The sequence below is a fragment of the Doryrhamphus excisus genome, linkage group LG12, assembly GCF_037039965.1.
Source record: "Doryrhamphus excisus strain RoL-2023G ecotype Guam linkage group LG12, RoL_Dexc_Guam_v1.1, whole genome shotgun sequence".
Lineage (NCBI taxonomy): Eukaryota > Metazoa > Chordata > Actinopteri > Syngnathiformes > Syngnathidae > Doryrhamphus > Doryrhamphus excisus.
This window is the reverse complement of record NC_136368.1, coordinates 3,243,581-3,261,915: the sequence shown is the minus strand read 5'-3', so window position 1 is coordinate 3,261,915 and position 18,335 is coordinate 3,243,581. Positions and strand designations below refer to the sequence as shown.

The following is an 18,335-nucleotide window of genomic DNA, read 5'->3' as shown; positions in this document are numbered from 1 at the left end:
AAATGGAGGGTGCAAGAGCGGACATTAAGCGTTTCACCGTCTGGTGATCAGCAGGCAGCCTTCCCCTCCACAAGTCACAGCATCCCACATCTTCCCTTTTTATTCCACATTTGAGCGTATGGAGGGAAGTTGATTATTTTTAATTGGATATTAGAGATGATGAATGGGGGGACGTGGCCCATGCTTTTGTGTGATTGGAGAAATTCCTGCAGTGAATAAGCAGCCAGTGACAGCAGGCTCGTAACGATCGCGGCGCTCAACCATGAAACAAAGCGCTGTCTGGTGAGGTGTGTGGGGGTGGGGGTGGGGGGCTGAGGGTGAGGATGGGCCACACAAGCATCAAGCACCCCTCCAAAAATAAAATGCAGCGAGGTACAGCCGCCAAATAGGCGCCAGTGGAAATGAAGAAGCAGCACAGTCCAGTGCTTTTCTTAAAAGTGGTCAAAGTGTTTGGGGATGAAATGGTGGAGGGATCGGCAAGGGGGCGGGGCCAGCATCAGGTAATGGAAAGGCAGAAAGCAGCAGACCTGGAGTCACAGCGCACAACTATGGTGCGTTCAAGGACCGCCAAACAAAGTGGGAAATCTCAATTTCTCAGCCTGATTCTATCATAAATTTTCCAAAATATATGAACTATTATAATAAATCATCATGCAAAGAAATCAAGGGAAAAAAGAGCGTCTACGAATTATGATGAAGATCTGACTTTGTGAAACTTAATTTGCATACTATATTGGGTATTTGGAGGGTAAAAGTGACTATAGGGGTGTTATTTCATGTCGAGAAGGCTCTAATAACTAAAAAAAAACTATAGAAGGTTGCAAACAGGTTTTCAATGTCTCATATGTCATATTTTCTCTTATTATGTCTACTATATTGGGTAATAGAAGGGTAAAGCTGACTATAGGGGTGTTATTTTATGTCTGGAAGGCTCTAATGATGTTAAAAACCTATATCTAAAAGGTTGTAAACAGATTTTCAATGCCTCATATTTCATATTTTCTCTTAATTCGCATACTATATTGGGTATTAGGAGGGTAAAAGTGACTATAGGGGTGTTATTTCATGTCTAGAAGGCTCTAATAACTTAAAAAAACTATATTTAGAAGGTTGCAAACAGGTTTTCTATGCCTCATATGTCTTATTTTCTCTTATTATGTCTACTATATTGGGTAATGGGATGGTAAAGGTCACTATAGGGGTGTTATTTCATATCTAGAAGGCTCTAGTAATAATGTTAAAAATCTGTATTTAAAAGGTTGTGAACAGGTTTTCTATGCCTCATATGTCTTATTTTCTCTTATTAAGGCAATGATGTTGGGTAATAGGAGTGTAAAGGTGACTATAGGGGTGTTATTTCATGTCTAGAAGGCTCTAATAATGTTAAAAAACACAGTTATGTGGTGAACAGGTTTTCAATGCTGTAACTCTGAAATTATTCAATTCAAATGTAGTACTCCACCAGGAGTAACAACAAGTTCCCACGCATGTCCAACCAGTCACATCTTTATTAGTGCTGAGGTTACACCAGTAGTAATAATAACAACAATGAAAGAGGAGTTAAAGTGCCGACAAGAACATTTCATTCGATTTGTGACTGCACACTGATATTTCATTGTTCACGTTGGTGAAAGTGTGCCTTTGGTGAGCATATTGTGCATATTTCACATCCTTCTACAAACAATCTTATAGTCGTTAGCATGTTAGCGCTGTGCTTTTCTTCCTCAACATAAAGGTCTTGAGCCACAACAGTTAACACAACACTGATTGCACAATGAAAGTATCCTACCATACAGTATACATACTGTACTGCATACGCTTTATAAACATGTGATTTCATCTGGAAGGGACAATCTACACGTTCATTAACGCAACTCAACTCATCTTTGGTTCACAAATGCACATAAAAGATATCTCAAAATGTTGCGCTATTGTACAATAAATACGTCTGAGGCTATATTACACATGGAAAAGACTAGCAGAGCAACATTTATAGTCTCTTAGATAAAATAAAGTCTTACGTCTGCTGTGGTGTATGATTGATTTACATTTCACCGTAAAACACAGGGAACAGTACTATACACAATCTAGACAGAAAAGATCTACAAACACAGCCAGAAGTACAATACATACTACACTGACTGCATGGTATACTGTATAACATGGTATACTGTATTATTCTATATAAAATGGTATACTGTATTATACTGTATCACATGGAATACTGTATAACATGGTTTACTGTATTATTCTGTATAACATGGTATACTGTATTATACTGTATAACATGTTATATTGTATATTGTATTATACTGTATAACATGGTGTACTGTATTATTCTGTATATCATGGTATACTGTATTATTCTGTATATCATGGTATACTGTATTATACTGTATAACATGGTGTACTGTATTATTCTGTATATCATGGTATACTGTATTATTCTGTATAGCATGGTATACTGTATTATACTGTATAACATGGTGTACTGTATTATTCTGTATATCATGGTATACTGTATTATCCTGTATAACATGGTGTACTGTATTATTCTGTATATCATGGTATACTGTATTATTCTGTATAGCATGGTATACTGTATTATACTGTATAACATGGTGTACTGTATTATTCTGTATATCATGGTATACTGTATTATTCTGTATATCATGGTATACTGTATTATACTGTATAACATGGTGTACTGTATTATTCTGTATATCATGGTGTACTGTATTATTCTGTATATCATGGTATACTGTATTATACTGCATAACATGGTGCACCAACATGTTTATTCAATGACATGAATGCTAGAAGCTTGTGCTCTTTTTTTAACCTTCTCAAATAATTCTGCATAGAATACATGACGTTATTCCCGGTCTGCCGACGGAGATGACACTCATCTGCGGACCCCGACCATGACAGACCACAACATTAGGTACACAAGCCAACTACTCAAGGCTTATGGTCAAAGATCATTCTAATATGGATTACAACCCCAATGATAAACATACAGGAGGTCCTCAGCACTATGTTTTATGTTATTGGATTTATCAGTACGAGGTCATAATTTCCTCATATTGACCTGATAATTATTATCATGTATCCCTACTTACTAGTTCACGTTTTACACTTTACTATGCCTCCCAAGCAGCAGTGCGCTAAAGAAAAGGAAAGCTCTTTTGGTCCCAACCTTTCAACTTTCGTTACTGCCATTAAAGAGTAAAGTTGATTGAATACTAATGAACGGGGGGGGGGGGGGGGGGGGGCGGTCTGTGTTTTTCAGTTATGAAGTCCAATTCAAGTCTTAAGTCAAGTCAAGACAGGTCGAGTCAAGTCTAAAGTCACAGCCTGGAAAGTTTCGATTCATTAAAAATAAGTCATTTGCGAATTTGCTAATGAAATTATCCATGGCGGCATATTGACACACCCCGGTACAGAAATGGAAGCCACACCCTCTAAAACCTGATTGGATGTTGATAGATGCATTCAGTGAGGCATATTCTGTGGGAAAATTTGGTGTCTTGCTGTAAAAATCGTCAGGTTTGTTGAATACTTGGAATGAGGACACATGTCACTCAACACACACTCAGTAAAATCCTAAGTATTGCTAAGTCCTTAGAATAAAGTCTGATTCAAGTCCCGATGTCAAGTCACTGATGTCAAAGTCCAAGTCTTTAATGATATTGTCAAGTCCAAAGTCATCAAAACTGTGACCTGAGTCGAGGTCAAGTTCCATAAGTCATGTCCACACCTCTGCTAATGAAAGCTAGAAGGGGTCATGGATTCGGTGTGCTGTCTCTTTCACGTCATTCTTGTATATTATCTTTTATGTGTGTATTTGTGTGCTGTATGCACAGTGTGAGTGACATTTTTTTAGTTTTTAGCGATGCTTTTGGTAGAAGTTTCCACTTGGCAACTCGTTGGCAACCCGAGGACCGCTTGTATTGTTAAATGTTTTACTATTATCATTTTTGACACAGCTCCTGTTTTGGAGTTCAGGTATTGAGGGGTCTGGTGTGTGTGTGTGTGTGTGTGTATGATACACATCACAATGCATGTGTTGTCCTTACAAGTCGTGTCCCAGTCTCTCAATTTCCTCCACCAGAAAGTCGATATCTGACCTGGTGGCGGCCGCGTTGGAGATGACCATGCGGAAAAAGTTGACCTTCTCTCCTTGAGGCTGGTAGCCCACCATTGTGGTGCCGGACTCCATCATCATGGCCTTGATCTTCGGGGCCACCTTTTGTGTCACGACATCACATGTTACAGTTACAAAGCAGCTTGGCAACCCTGCTAGAATACAATGGAACCTCCTGCTTCACCTACAGATGCAGTTCTTTCATGATGGAAACCAAAATGGAAGCAATTTGTTTTTAGCGGTTGAGCAGTTTAACGGTAGAACGTGCCACAAGCTTTAAAAAAAAAACAAGCTTACGACAGTCCACAAATGGCCCCCAGGCCATCCTTTGGACACCCCTGCTTTAGTGTGATGCTGACATGTAACGCAGATTGCCGTGTTTTTAAAAATAGTTGTACAAGCAGGAAGTTTGGAGGCATTGGGAGGTTCCAGTGTATCTTGGCAAAGGAAAGAAAGCTCTAAAGCAGATTAATGAGTCGTTACCTTGTGCAACCTCTGCTGTCTCTCCTCACCAGCAGGCATGCTGCGTAGGCTCGGCGGAATGTACCAGAAGCAGACGTTGGTGTGTTGCGGCTGATAAGGAAAGGACCATTTGTAATAAAAACTGATATGCGCTCAGGACTACACACAACATTAAGTCCACCTTTGCAATGTAATGAGGACCAACTGCTGTAAAAAAAACACATTGTTACTAGCTAATGTAGCTTTGGAAGAGGGATTTCCTGTCACTAAATATCACAATGATGAGCAAAACACAAATGTAATATATTTTAGGGTGATAAGAAATAACCTCACCTCTGCGTCAAACACCATCTTGAAACCTTCTCTGCCTTTTATTTTGTAATAAAGGTATGATGACAGGTCCAGACACTTGTCGATATGTTGTTCGAATCCTACGGTTCCCTTTTAGGTAAGAAAAGCAGATAAATCCAGTTGGCAACATGAATAATTAGGGCTGTCAAATGATTGACAATTTTTAATTAGATCACAGGGGGTGGCACGGTGGTCTAGTGGTTAGCGCGCAGACCTCACTAGGAGACCAGGGTTCAATTCCACCAGATGCTCCGGTTTCCTCCCACATTCCAAAAACATGCTATGTTAATTGGCGACTCCAAATATTCCATAGGTATGAATGGAGTGTGAATGGTTGTTTGTCTATATGTGCCCTGTGATTGGCTGGCCACCAGTCCAGGGTGTACCCCGCCTCTCACCCAAAGACAGCTAGGATAGGCTCCAGCACCCCCCACGACCCTCGTTAGGAAAAAACCGGTATAAAATGAATGAATGAATTCGATCACAGGGTTCAGATGAATTAATCAGGGTTAATCATTATTATAAGTATGTCTGAAATATGCCAGGATTATTACTGGATATTAGTATGTATTACCATGCAGAGTTGCTTAAGTTGTTACATTTAGGTGTGCTCGGAAATCCCAGCAACAACGCTCAAAACCTAAATATCGTGGTGCTAACGTAAAAATGAAGATGAACATTAGCACACATGAAGATCAATGACAGTTCAAGGACACTGTGATATTTAGGTCTTGAGCGTTGTTGCTGGGATTTCCGAGCACACCTAAATGTAACAACTTAAGCAACTCTGCATTAAGAGTTACAAAGCAGCTGATAGGAATATAACCTGAATGTTTTTGTCTTTTGTGTTTATCGAGAGTAGACCACACACACTTGCATAACAGATGCTGCCGTGATGTTCGGAGTGTCCCTGAATGCAGCGAGCAATCTTGTGACCATGTAATGAATAATGAATGAATGAACATGCCAATACTTCATCGGGCACCTTTGCTTTCCACATCAGCCAGAACTTGAAGATGTCCACATGGCGCCCACACTGGATAGCCTTGTCTCCGGTGTCGTACGCCACGTCGTACTGCTTGTCTGGCTGGAAAAGGTAGCCAGCGCACATGGAGTTGCAGCCTTGCAATAAACCCTACGCAAACACACAAGCACCAAACGTGTATAGGGGCCAAACATTGTGACAGGAGAGGGAAAGAAAAGTGCAAAAACAAACTTCTGACCTTCTCTCGGACCAAAATGGCGGAACACTGCAGCGGTACCCCCATCATCTTGTGAGGGTTCCAAGTGACTGAGTTGGCCCTGCACACACATTAGAGCAGTAAAGAGTTGACCTCTTTTAGGTGAGGACAAATCAATACCTGAACATTATGATACACATGAGGGGAGTGTTTCATGTGGGGGTTTATTATAGAGGTCCATGCTTGAGAACAGCCTCTTCTCTTGTGCAAAAAACAATAAATGTGTGCTATGAAGCTCTTAAAGTGCTAATATCATAAATTATTATTATTATTCATTACTTTGGGGGCGGCTGGGGCTCCACTCCCCCGACCTTGCTCCTGCAGCCAAAACCAGACCCAAATTGGAACGCTCAGCCACCATTGGACCAAGCTGGCGAGCCCGAGAGGGGGGCCTTGTCCCGGGGGGTTACCATTGTTTCTCCAGACAGAGGGATGTCATTTATTTGAATGTAAATAAAGTGCTATTCTTTATCAATATTTTACATTTATACATATATACATTTTTTATATATAAAAGAATATATATTAAATAATATAATTTATAACAATGTATAGAAATAAAATAAAAATATATATTTTATATACTATTTTTAATACAAATCCAATACATCAATACAATACAATACAATACAATATACCCATGTTTATGTTGTTAGTGTGAATGGTTGTTTGTCTATATGTGCCCTGTGATTGGCTGGCGACCAGTTCGGGGTGTACCCCGCCTATCGCCCAAAGACAGCTGGGATAGACTCCAGCACCCCCGCCCGCGACCCTCGTGAGGTTAAGCGGTAGAAAATGAATGAATGAATGTTTATGTTTTTCACTAATAATAAGTACAATTTAAATAGACATACTTTTGTAATAAAAACATATGTACTAAATTTTTTAATAGAAATTATGTATATATTAATTTTATTTAAATTATACATAAAAACATTTATATAATTTGTTAATACAAAAATATAAGTATTATATTTTATTTAAAATTATGTATATTTTAATTGGATTTATTATTAGTAAATATATCAAATATATTCCAAAGCTGAGATTTATTTTATAATTTTTTTTTTCATTTTTACAATTGTATATTTACTATTTTTTCTGAGGAAAAATTAAATTGCAAAGTGAATTTAACGAATGGCCTTTAATCATACTAGTAATGTGAACCAAACATGACTCTGGGGCCTCCTGTTGGCCCCCCACATCTGTGATGATTGCCTCAATGTATTGATTTACCTCTCGACTCCATTCAGCTTGTGTCTGTGTTTCCTGGACATGAGCAATCCTCCCCCCCACGCCCCCTGCACAGAACACAACAACACTGCATCAGGGAGGAGGTGCACTCACATACATGAGAACTTATTAGTTCTCTAATGACGGATCTCTTACATCCACATGAAGCCACATGTTGTACTTTTCACAGATGTCTGCAATTTCATTGATGGGATCGAAGGCTCCATAGACGGTGGTGCCGGCCATGGCGTTCACATACATGGGAGCATACCCCTGGAAAAGGAAGCACACACAAACACACGCGGGTAATGACAGCCTTTCTCTGACATCAAAAAGACAGGAAGGAGCATTTTCTGTAATGATGCACTCTCTGCAGATGTGCTTAGCGCTAAATTGCTGGCCCACCCCTTCCAGCCTCCACATCATTTTACCCTGAAGAATGACTCCCAGCATCATCGTGTGTGAGAGGGCAGATGCATTATAAGCTTATTAATATAACCTTGCTTGCTCTGGCACATTTTGCGGCTCGAATGAAAGCCTCTCATTGTACACCAGAAGAAAAACACAGTACAACCTCTCAAGCCGAATACCCTGAAGGTGTACAATTCGGAATTCAATCCAAAAGAATACCTCGTGAGTCACACCAGCAGGTAAAGGTAGAACCACCTTCATGTATGATGTCATGATTAACACCGTGCCTGTTTTGCTTTTTCTTTGGCTTTTTCCCCAATCTACATCCTCATCTTTCGGAATGTACTGTAATTTTGAACTGGAGCTTCAATTTGTTCAATCCAAGTCAGGATGCCACCAAAAGCACACAGTCGCGTTAAAGCCTTTCAGGAAGTGACTGTATAGAATCGATGGCCGAATATGGCCGTATACATTGTATCATCAATCAGTCTCCTGACTGCGTGGCCTACATACCAACCACTCAGTCACCAAATCTAAATGTGAAATGTAGATCTATTCGCTTCCATACATCTCGTTGCCAGCCAATTGCAGGGCGATATAGTAGCATGGTATCAGTACCATATCAGTCGTGATTTGAAAAAAAATATCTTGATGTGTATCTCAAATTATTTGTTATTCCCACTGATTTCTATGAACAGATTTGGTTCCACTTCACGGTTTTGGACTTTCACCTTTTGCTTGGCGGCAATCACTTTGGCTTCCAAATCAGCAGGAATGACTCTCCCTCTAAGAAAAAAAGATAGATGGATAAGTTTCATATCAGCCACACGGGGAGCCGTCATGTGGATGAACTATAACCTTTCATCTGTGCTGAGCAGGATCAGGTTGTCGGTTCCAAAGCCGAGAGCCGCGCTGGCCTTCTTGATGGAGTAGTGACTCTGTAGGAATAGGATTTGAATGAGTATTTTCTTTCATGAACATCTCACGTGCGGCACACTAACATGCTCAGAGGTGAAGAGGACCAGTCGCGGTGCAGCTGCCATGCCTTTGGTTTTGACCTCCGGGAAGTACTTGTATCGTGCAATCATCACGCTGTACATGTTGGAAATGGCTCCTCCTGGGAAAGGAAGGAAAGCAGATGTGTTCTCTCAGCAGCGGGCGGCTAACCGAACACGAGCACTTCCACTGTGCACCAAGTGGAGTGTGACACCAAAGCACTGGCTCATTTTAAAGCTTCTCAGCTTGGCGTACTTGGCTCTTCCTACCTGGGGAGAATATTCCGTCCCCCTCCCCCTCGGGCCAGCCGATGATTTCTCTCATCTTCTTCAGCGTCAGCTGCTCCATCAGTACGAAGACGGGCGCAATCTCATAGGTGAACCTGCAATGCAGAAAGTACATGTTGTGTTTAAAAAAGAGGCAAATGCAAACATGCTTCTTCCTGCAGGAGACTAATGGGATCAATAAGGAACACGGTGACATGTAACAGTATGGACATGGGAAGGCTGATTGTATAGCGAGGGAGTGCAGTGCATGCTCTTCTCACCTGGGAAAACATTTTTGCACTGTCACACCTCATTTCATTTCAAATTTGAAGCAGACAATCCCAAACCTCATGATTGCCCCGTAGAATAGTTTTAACACCCACCACTTCCTGTAGGAAAGCTACTGTACATCCCGGAGCAACAGCACGACAGTACTTTCTCTTAAGGTCACCACTCACTTTATTGTCATATTGACTTTTGACACGGTAACTAGAGGGACACGAGCACTCAACTTAAGGAAGCAGAGGGAAAGTTAAACGCAAGTTTGGAGGAAGCCCACACAAGTGTTGACATTGTGACATGAAGGAACTGGACAAATATGAAAGATGATATTGGCTTGACCACAAGCAAATAAATACACAACGCAAGATTTAATGCTGCTTCATGTCAACAATAATTACGTAACTACTTGCAATAACTACTAGGCCAACTTCAATATTAAAAACATCACCAAAAAGTTATTGCTCAATTTATATACAAAATGACTTCTATTATTATTTTATTTGTCATGATATGTCAGCTGTATATTATTTCTTCACTCTTTAGTGTACTGTATATGCACAATTTATATACAGTATTTATTCTTGATGCTTTTTCCACTTATTCTAATTGATTTAGTACTAACAAAATTTTATAACTTGAACAGTATTAAAATCACATATAATTTATCAATGATCACCAATAAGTTATTGCTCATTTAAAAAACAGAAATTACTTTCAGATGTTTAATATTATATATATGTATTAGATGTATATGTATTTATTATTATGTCTTTATTATTTTATCCTTGATTTACATGTTTTATTTCACGTGTGATGTATTCGGAAATATTGATTATGAACGATCAATTCCCTTTGCAAAACTTTAATTATATTTTAATGTTATTTATCCACGTTTTTCTTTCTTTCTACCAGTACTAGCTACTACTAATGATAAACATACATAATGATAACATACCATTGAACAGATAATATTGGCTACTACTGTATTTACACAACGGTGCTGCAAAGCATTGCTGCGAAACAGGAAGTAACTCCTGGAATCACTAAAGTATAAACGACAGGAAGAGGAAACACTAAGGAAATAATTCATAAAAAAAATGCTCATTCGTACTGTGCATATGAATTTCCTAAATGAACCCCTGCTCTGCATTAAATACAAAAATATTTTGGCCTAGGATTCAGTAGAATGTTTATACACTTGTGTAATTTACAAGTACAACTTAAACAGGACGTACTGTATACCTGTACCTATGGTAAATAAGCAGGCAGAATAAGCAAGCCACCACCTCCACTATGTTATACATTCATTCCACAGCCGCCGTGCATGCATACATTGTGCTTATGTAACAGCTGCATGCTACACTCAGTCTATTAATGTCACTCAATATTTGCCAGGGATGATTAGCTTTGACAGACTCATTTATAAGACAGATTGCATATAGCTTATGTTAGAGCCAATACTGCAAAGTGTGTGTGCTACCCCAGCTGAAGTCACCGTCACCAAAACTTTCAAAATATACGTACTTCTTAATGACTCAAATATACTGTACTTCAATCCTTCATTTTGTTTCTTTCTTTTTTAAAAACGTTTTTAATCATTCATCATTTCTACTGTTTATGCAGTCACAGATGACCTGGACTGCATGCTCATTGGTGCTTGACAAAGACTTGGGTTTTACTAACTCAAGGGTGCTTGACAAAGACTTGGGTTTTGCTAACTCATTGGTGCTTGACAAAGACTTGAGGTTTCTCACTCACAGCTGCAAATTGTCACGCATGTGCAGGTTTTTGTAAAAGAGTTAGTAAAAGGAATTGCGTTTCCCATCACTAATCCATAGTTCCTCCACAAGCATCCATCTTTGCTACCTGCAGGGTCCAAAGAGCACATAAAGATAATTTATGCAAGAAGATGACTTACATGTTGGTGTTGGCTGTGGATGTAAGCCACTCCCCTGCCAAGCCAACAATGTCTAAGCCAGTGGACAGCTGGTTGAAGAACCTGGGATGGCCTGCCATTGACGAATAAAACAAACACCATCATCATTAGAATTAGCAATGCTTTATTAACAAAACTCGTCTAGCTCATGTTAGTCCCCCTCACCTGTCCTCACGCCATACTTCAACGTGTCCCTGCAGTCCACCAATATCTGCTCCAGGGACTCTGGCTGATCGGAAAGCTCCAAGTTGAAACCCTCCATGCCTTCCAGCAGCTGGTGGGGGTGGTGGAAGTCCAGGACCTTGGTGGATCTGTCGAAGGTTTTGCGGATGTAGCTGGTGAGGATTTCCACCACCTCCAGCAAGAACTGCATGGTGGGCTCCTCACCGTTTTTGGCAGGTAAGAGATCTGCAGAAACAATAACAGACTTAGGTGTGCATGGCTTATTGCTACCCATTTATGAATCTGCATCATTTAATCCATTCTATGGAACATACATTAGCACTTATAGTGGCACCTAATAAGGAATAATAATTAGGGGTGCATTTTGATGCTGATATGGGTCCAATAATTATCGAACATCCCTAATAATAATAATGTAGATAGTTTTGTTTGTAGATGGATTATCTAAACTATCTAAACACAACAACGTAACAGCATAAGTAGCCTTAAATCACCTGCTGTACTTCCCAGTATAACATCAGACAACCCATCTTCTATCTGAGAATTAGAATACGTTTTGTGGAATAAATGTCATAAATCCTGACATGATGGAAATGCACATCAGGCTTTCTGTTGCTGTGACAAAGCTTCTCACAAGTCAACAGGATTGATCTTCCTCATGTGTAAAATATCGCACTGTCAGCACAAACTGTACGATCCAATACGAGAACATGCAGCATTAACTAACACAGTCATTTCATTTGTATTCATTATTAGGTCTTATTCTTATGATGGTGATGGAAGCTGCAGTGCATCATTCCGAGGGATCTTTCTCACCTTCCGATCCCCGGATACACAGGTAAGGCAAGGTTACCAAAATATTAGAAACACCTCAATCGGAGGCAGCGTGATAAACATATATTTACATGAATTCCCATTTAAAAGTAAAATCATTATTATGGTTACAAAGACAGCTCTGGTTGGGTTGCATCAGGGGTGTCCGGGGGTCCGGCACTGAGGCCATTTGTGGGCCTGCAGCTCATTTTTTTATGGGCCGGATGCATGATTTACAGTTAAAATGAAACACAATAAAGGAGGACGAGTGTCACGTAGAAAACACACAAAAAAAGCCGAGCTGTTTGTTTTTTTTCACCAGGGTTCACTTGTGACTTTTCAATGATGTAAAAGGCCTCAAACATGCAGTTCAATTTGTGGAATAAAATATAAAATAACTGTATCACACAGCCTCCTGGTAGGAAGATGACGGGTCAAATCTCAGTTGTGTAGTTTACATGTTCTTCAGGTACTCCAAATATCTCCCCTCGTCCAATAACGTGCACATTAGGTTCAATGGAGACTCTAACCCCTTTTCATCCCAGGTATGTTTACCTTTAGATGGGCAGCCTGTGACTGTAGAACCATATTCATGTATAATCATAATGAAAGGATGACATATTTCATTATAGCATTTTTCACCTTTTCACCTTCACGTGTCAACAAACGTACATTGAAATAAGTAAAGGTGCCAAGCACAAAACTACTGTATAATTGTAATAATAATATTTTATTAAGAAGAAATAATTAACATGAATAAGTTATTATTAAAAATTAATTCGTCATTGGATTTGACAATAAACAATACGAAGTTTTCTGTTTAAATTGAGAAAAAAATGTAGCATGTAGCAAGGAAGTTAGCTGTACCGCTTATCTTCGGGGCACGTGCACTAAACAGATTACCCTTTTTTCTGTTTTGATATCTTTACAGCACAGAAAATAGAAATACGTGTGTGTTTATGTCGCGTGAGGATTGTGGATGATGGGCGAAATGTAAAAAAAAAGTCCGTTAAATTGGGATGTATCACCTGTTTCCTACCTCTAGCAAACATGTTGGAGAAGTCGGTCTCTGTGCGCGTGAATCGCGCGCCCCCGCCACTGTTGTCACAAGAGAGCACGAGGCTCCTGGCCGCGCGCTCCTTGAGGGACCCCGCGAACCTGCTCCTCTCCTCGAGACTGTTGTTCTTCTGCAAAAACCCTGAAACGTCAAACGGGAATGATTACCACCTCGAAACATGTGATTAACTCACTTCAATTCATTAATCTTATTTTACTTTCTGCTTTTGTGTCCACGAGGTGGGTGGTGGGGGGTATTTATGGGTGGGGGGGAGTGTGAACACGATGACATCAGTAGAGAACTCCAGCCAAGCACAAACAAATCGGTAAATTGTCGTCATGAACGGGCACGAGACGCAGATCCAGGATCAGCCAAATGGTATTTTTTTGAATTCAAAACAAGACTATTGTGCAGCTTGGTGGTGTGTTCACTGCCTGCTCTCCTATGATGCAGATCCAGCAGACTGGTGGATGATTGCAATCATCAAAGCAGCAGAACGTGTCGGTCAAAACAATTGTGAGCACCAGTGCGTGACATGTGCTATTATGGGATATGTCGGGTTACTGTTGAAATGGTCTCTCAGGGAAGAAATTGAAAATAATAATAATAATTTAATGACATTTAAAACTCCCATCATTTTATCCATCAGCTAAGATAGAGAAAATTTATTTTTTTATTGATGAAACAATGCATGTTTATTTGTGGGGGTGTTTTTTAACACTACTTGGTTCAAAGAAAATCAAAAAAATATTAGTTGAATTTCTACAACTGTTCTACACTCTTCTGTGTGTATGACAGCGGCCCCGTCTCCACCCACCGAACACAAAGAGACTGCCTGACTGACAGAAGGGCTCATTCTGTTCATGCTGTTGTTCTATGGAAAGCAATGAGGGAAACAGTGTCAATATATATTGATGATACAGCTCATTTTCATTTATTTTGTGATGAGTTTATTGATTTATGATCGTCCCAGGCCCACAAGACATTTTTTTTTCCTCAACAAGAAATCCTGTCAACCCCCCTATTTATTTGTTCTAACACAAAAATAAAAATGACATCATTTTAAACACATTTATTATTTAATTAAAGTAATGTTTATGATTTATTTATTTATTACTGCTCATGGATTTATTTATAATTTGGATATATAATAATATAATATAGAAAAGTATCCTATTATGTAATGTAATAATATATATGTATTTTGATGTTAAACACAGGGGGGACCAAACTGCTGAGAAGGAGAACTGATGAAATAAACGGTCATGTTGCAACGTGTGTGCACATGTGACGTCATCCACCGGTCTTTTGACGTCCTAAATCAGCTGAACCACGAACAGCAACTCACCACATATCTTCATGCCCAGTTTCCTTGTACATCCGTGGGCAACTCCACACCAAGCGTCGTAGCCTGCACAGCAATCACATCAAATCCCTTTAAACGTACAAGCTTTCGTTAATTACGCTCATTTGTATTATACAATATAAAGCAGGTCGCCCGGGGCAACGAAAATGGGGCAGGATTCGAACACATTCTAGGACTTTAAATTCATTATTCCTCTGCTTTAAGTGTGCTTTCTGGTAAAAAAAAAAAAAAAAGATGCGAGATACAAGAGCATCCCCTTATCATGGGCTTACAGCCAGTCCGGTGGGGGGAGTGAGGGGGGGGGTCTTCTGCCAGTTATCAAATACACCACACACACAAAAAAGAGGAAAAAAAAAGCAATTTAGGGGCAGTGGGGTGACGGGGGCTGGGTGGCTCATTCACATGTTAACTCCTGTCTGTGGACCATTAGACAAATCATTGGCCTCTTCCATTGGATGTTTTATATATCTGGTTTTAAAAAACAGAAAAAACTGTAATATTCCCTGACCACCCCCACACACCCCCACGCACACACACACTTGAAACGTTTCCTCGGGCTGCAGAGCTCAAGTGTGCCATTAAGGCCAATTTAATATGCCTCAATTCATTGGCTCTTTAGGGGCTGTTTACGTTCATGCATGCTGCCACTCTCTTAGTGCACAGTACAATTCATAGGAAATCATGACAAATAATAATAAAATATGGACTCTGCTTGAATTTAATGCAGCAATCATGTGCTCATTTGCAGAGAAAGAACCCCCCCCCCCCACCCATCCACCCCGTCCCCATTCAATGGAAATGATTAACGAGCCCTGAAAGAGGCCCAAAATAACATCCGTGAAATAGCATCTGATCCACCATGTGTGCACCTACTTGATCCCGGTGCTCGGAAATTCGTCGCGTTGGGATCCGGATCTCCATCGGAGGAGGAGGAAGGTGCAGACGCCATCAATGCCCCACAAAAAAAAAGTCCTCAGCTCAGCTCCTTCCCCACTCCAAAAAAAAAAAAGAAATATCCTGGTGGTTTTCTGTAAATTCCCTTTTTTTTTTTAAATCCCTTGTCTTGTCTCACTGGTGAGGAGAGAAGAAAAAAGAATATGTTGCTTGAAGTTGGACCTGTGGACCAGCAGAACCAGGACCAAGACTCGTCTGTCTGGCAAGTTCACTCATCAATGAATAAGTCCTTCATTCATTTATTTAGTGTTCAGAGTCTTATTTTAAGGAAAACATCACAACGTAGTTTATTTATTGACTAAATACACTATTAATACTTATACAATATGGTTAAAAAATGCATACACGCGCAAATAAATGTGCAGAATTTAACATTAGACTTGATTTAATGAAGGAATAATTCATTTCAAATGCCCTATTATAATTCCTGCCAGATTCAAATAATAAAAAATAAGATAAAATAATAAGATAAAACAACATGTGTCGAAACCACGAAGAAAACATATGATATTTATATTAAAATATGCTAAACAAATGGTCTCAGTGATGAAAAATGCAACATTAGTTGGAGTTCGATGGCACAAAACACCTGTTACGGCATCTGCACTCAGAATAAAGCCAAAAATCCTGGAGTTTGAATGCAACAAAATGCAGCCTTACCGGTTGTGAGGGCGAGGAGGTGCAGTCTAAAATAGACTTGAGCAGATCTCCAGCGCTCCACTCATCAATGCCACGCAAGGTGACCTTGTCTGGGCTGGAGTGGACAATTTAAAGAAAGCCTTCCCCGAAAATGAGCACGCACCTCAGCCTTTGCAGCATTTTTGTGGTGGGTCTCCTGGAGCCTGCTATCACACTTTTTTTCTCTGTGGAAGTGATGCTCCCCTGCGAGTCGTCGTCACGGACCTCAAGTTTGATGCTGGTGGAGCAACACATTACGTAGAGGGGGGCTCATGTGTGTGTGTGTGTGTCACTGGTTTCCTGTGGAGAAAAAAAAAACAAAAGAAAACGACTTGAGCACAACCAATCCCTCAGTTGTTGAGCCTTTATCTTCATCACACTCCTCCAATGTCCAATAGATTTACCAGATGACGTCATTCCTGCTTATCATCTCATTTTTCAACAACTTGAACATCTTATTCCGGCTCTTTAGAACGAAGTGTCATTATAATAACATCCGCTAGGTGGCACCGAGCAACCAAAAATAGGATCCTAACTGTGCTGAAGAGGGCCTATAATTATAAATGGAATCATCAAACTGGAACAGGAGTAGGACACACTGAAATAGACACAAGACACACATTGAAACATGTTACTTATTTGCTTGGTTCAGCACTGGACAGCTCCACAGGTGCTACAGATGAAACAAATTGGGGGTCAAATTGAGACTTTTGGTGCGTCTCTTGTCTTTTACAGCTTGGAAAAAATACTTTGAAGGTACAAAAAGTTAACCTCATGGGGTACATTTGTGCAGATTGTACACCATTTTTCATTTTCCCAAGACATTTTGGACTATGTATCTTTGGAGTGACCTATAGAAAAGAATTATTTTCTATAGGTCACTTCAAAGATGCACTTAAGTGACTTCAATGGATGACCTCCTCGCTCATCGTGTGCTCCGGGCAGAAGCACCTTTGTATTTTTTGGGCCGCTGTCAGTCAGGAATTGTTGAAATTGTCCTAATATGTCTCACAGCTGGCCTGGGAACAGCTTGGTGTCCTACGGGTGGAACTGGAAGAAGTGGCCGGAGGAGTCTAAGGCTTCGCAACTAAGCGGACGAAAATGGATGTATAGGTATTTTGAGGCAAGCTCCATCTTCTTCTGCTCGTCAGAAGGTGGGTCATGGGGGCAGCAGCCTGAACAGGGAAGCCCTGACTTGCCTTTACCCGCCTACTTGGTCCAGCGGCAGATCCCAGAGCCAGTTTTACCAACCTTAGTGACCTTTTCGGTCACTACCCAAAGTTCATGACCATATAGGTAGAAACGTAGATTAAGACCTTCCCTCACTCGTGAACAAGACCTCAAGGTACTTAGACCTCATAGACAAGACCTCATCTCAGACTTGGTGTCCTCATCTCCCATCTCATCTCTTCTTCAAAGTAGTTCTTAGGTATGACAATAAGGACAAAGCGTCCAATCAGGGTAATAACACGTCTGTGATTGTGGCCACCAGACTCCATTGAAGAAACGTGAGAGCAGACAAAGCCGTCATTACTTCCATTCACCGTGTGTTCAAACTAATTAGCCTTTCTTCCAATCTTGCCAGGGTGAGGTTTTTAAATGAAAGTTCAATCAGCCCTCATCACAACAAGTATTTACCTCCTCATCACACGTCTGCTGAGGCGCTGATGAGCCTTTTGTTGGAAAGGCATCTGGCAGAAACAATCCATCTTCCTGTCTGCCACAAAGAAAAGAAGCACAACAAAAAGAGCCCAAGAGTCATTTCCCTCCTGAAGCTACACTAGAATGTCCACAAGATGGAGCACAATCCAAGTGGAGCATGATGGAGAGTCAGTTAGCTTGCTGGAAAGCACTTTATCTTCCACAGGTGACGTCATCAGTGATGTCACACTGAAGACATGCATGCATCTGCAATGCCAGGCATTGCAATCATGACCACATCAGGGTAAACTCAACCAA

At 40.3% G+C, this 18,335-nt stretch overlaps 1 protein-coding gene across 2 annotated transcripts; it reads right to left on the bottom strand.

Annotated features, from left to right (window-relative positions):
- Positions 1–1,490: 1,490 nt before the first annotated feature.
- Positions 1,491–18,047, bottom strand: LOC131136144 (glutamate decarboxylase 1-like). 2 transcript variants are annotated; one of them, XM_058082709.2, is made up of 18 exons: positions 18,015–18,047; positions 16,359–16,676; positions 15,618–15,815; positions 14,727–14,789; positions 13,361–13,519; positions 11,491–11,733; positions 11,308–11,398; positions 9,111–9,223; positions 8,847–8,962; positions 8,704–8,783; positions 8,577–8,631; positions 7,591–7,707; positions 7,438–7,502; positions 6,184–6,262; positions 5,946–6,095; positions 4,943–5,050; positions 4,631–4,720; positions 1,491–4,249 (listed from the first exon to the last, which is right to left on the bottom strand). In XM_058082709.2, the coding sequence occupies exons 3-18, from the start codon at positions 15,691–15,693 to the stop codon at positions 4,076–4,078; spliced, it is 1,779 nt and encodes a 592-aa protein (XP_057938692.2). In that variant the 5' UTR covers positions 15,694–15,815; positions 16,359–16,676; positions 18,015–18,047; the 3' UTR covers positions 1,491–4,075. The 2 variants fall into 2 exon arrangements, with proteins under 2 accessions (XP_057938692.2, XP_057938693.2); XM_058082710.2 differs by lacking the exon at positions 18,015–18,047 and having other exon boundaries at positions 15,618–15,860; positions 16,359–16,693.
- Positions 18,048–18,335: the final 288 nt, after the last annotated feature.

What these genes read in the sequence shown, in the direction of transcription:
- LOC131136144 (XM_058082709.2), bottom strand. Translation starts at nt 15,693, where the DNA reads ATGGCGTCTGCACCTTCCTCCTCCTCCGATGGAGATCCGGATCCCAAC. An exon ending in GAAGTATGGCGTGAGGACAG is followed by an intron (nt 11,399 to 11,490) that starts GTGAGGGGGACT and finishes CGTCAATGGCAG; the next exon opens with GCCATCCCAGGTTCTTCAAC. An exon ending in TCCTCTTCACCTCTGAGCAT is followed by an intron (nt 8,784 to 8,846) that starts GTTAGTGTGCCG and finishes CTATTCCTACAG; the next exon opens with AGTCACTACTCCATCAAGAA.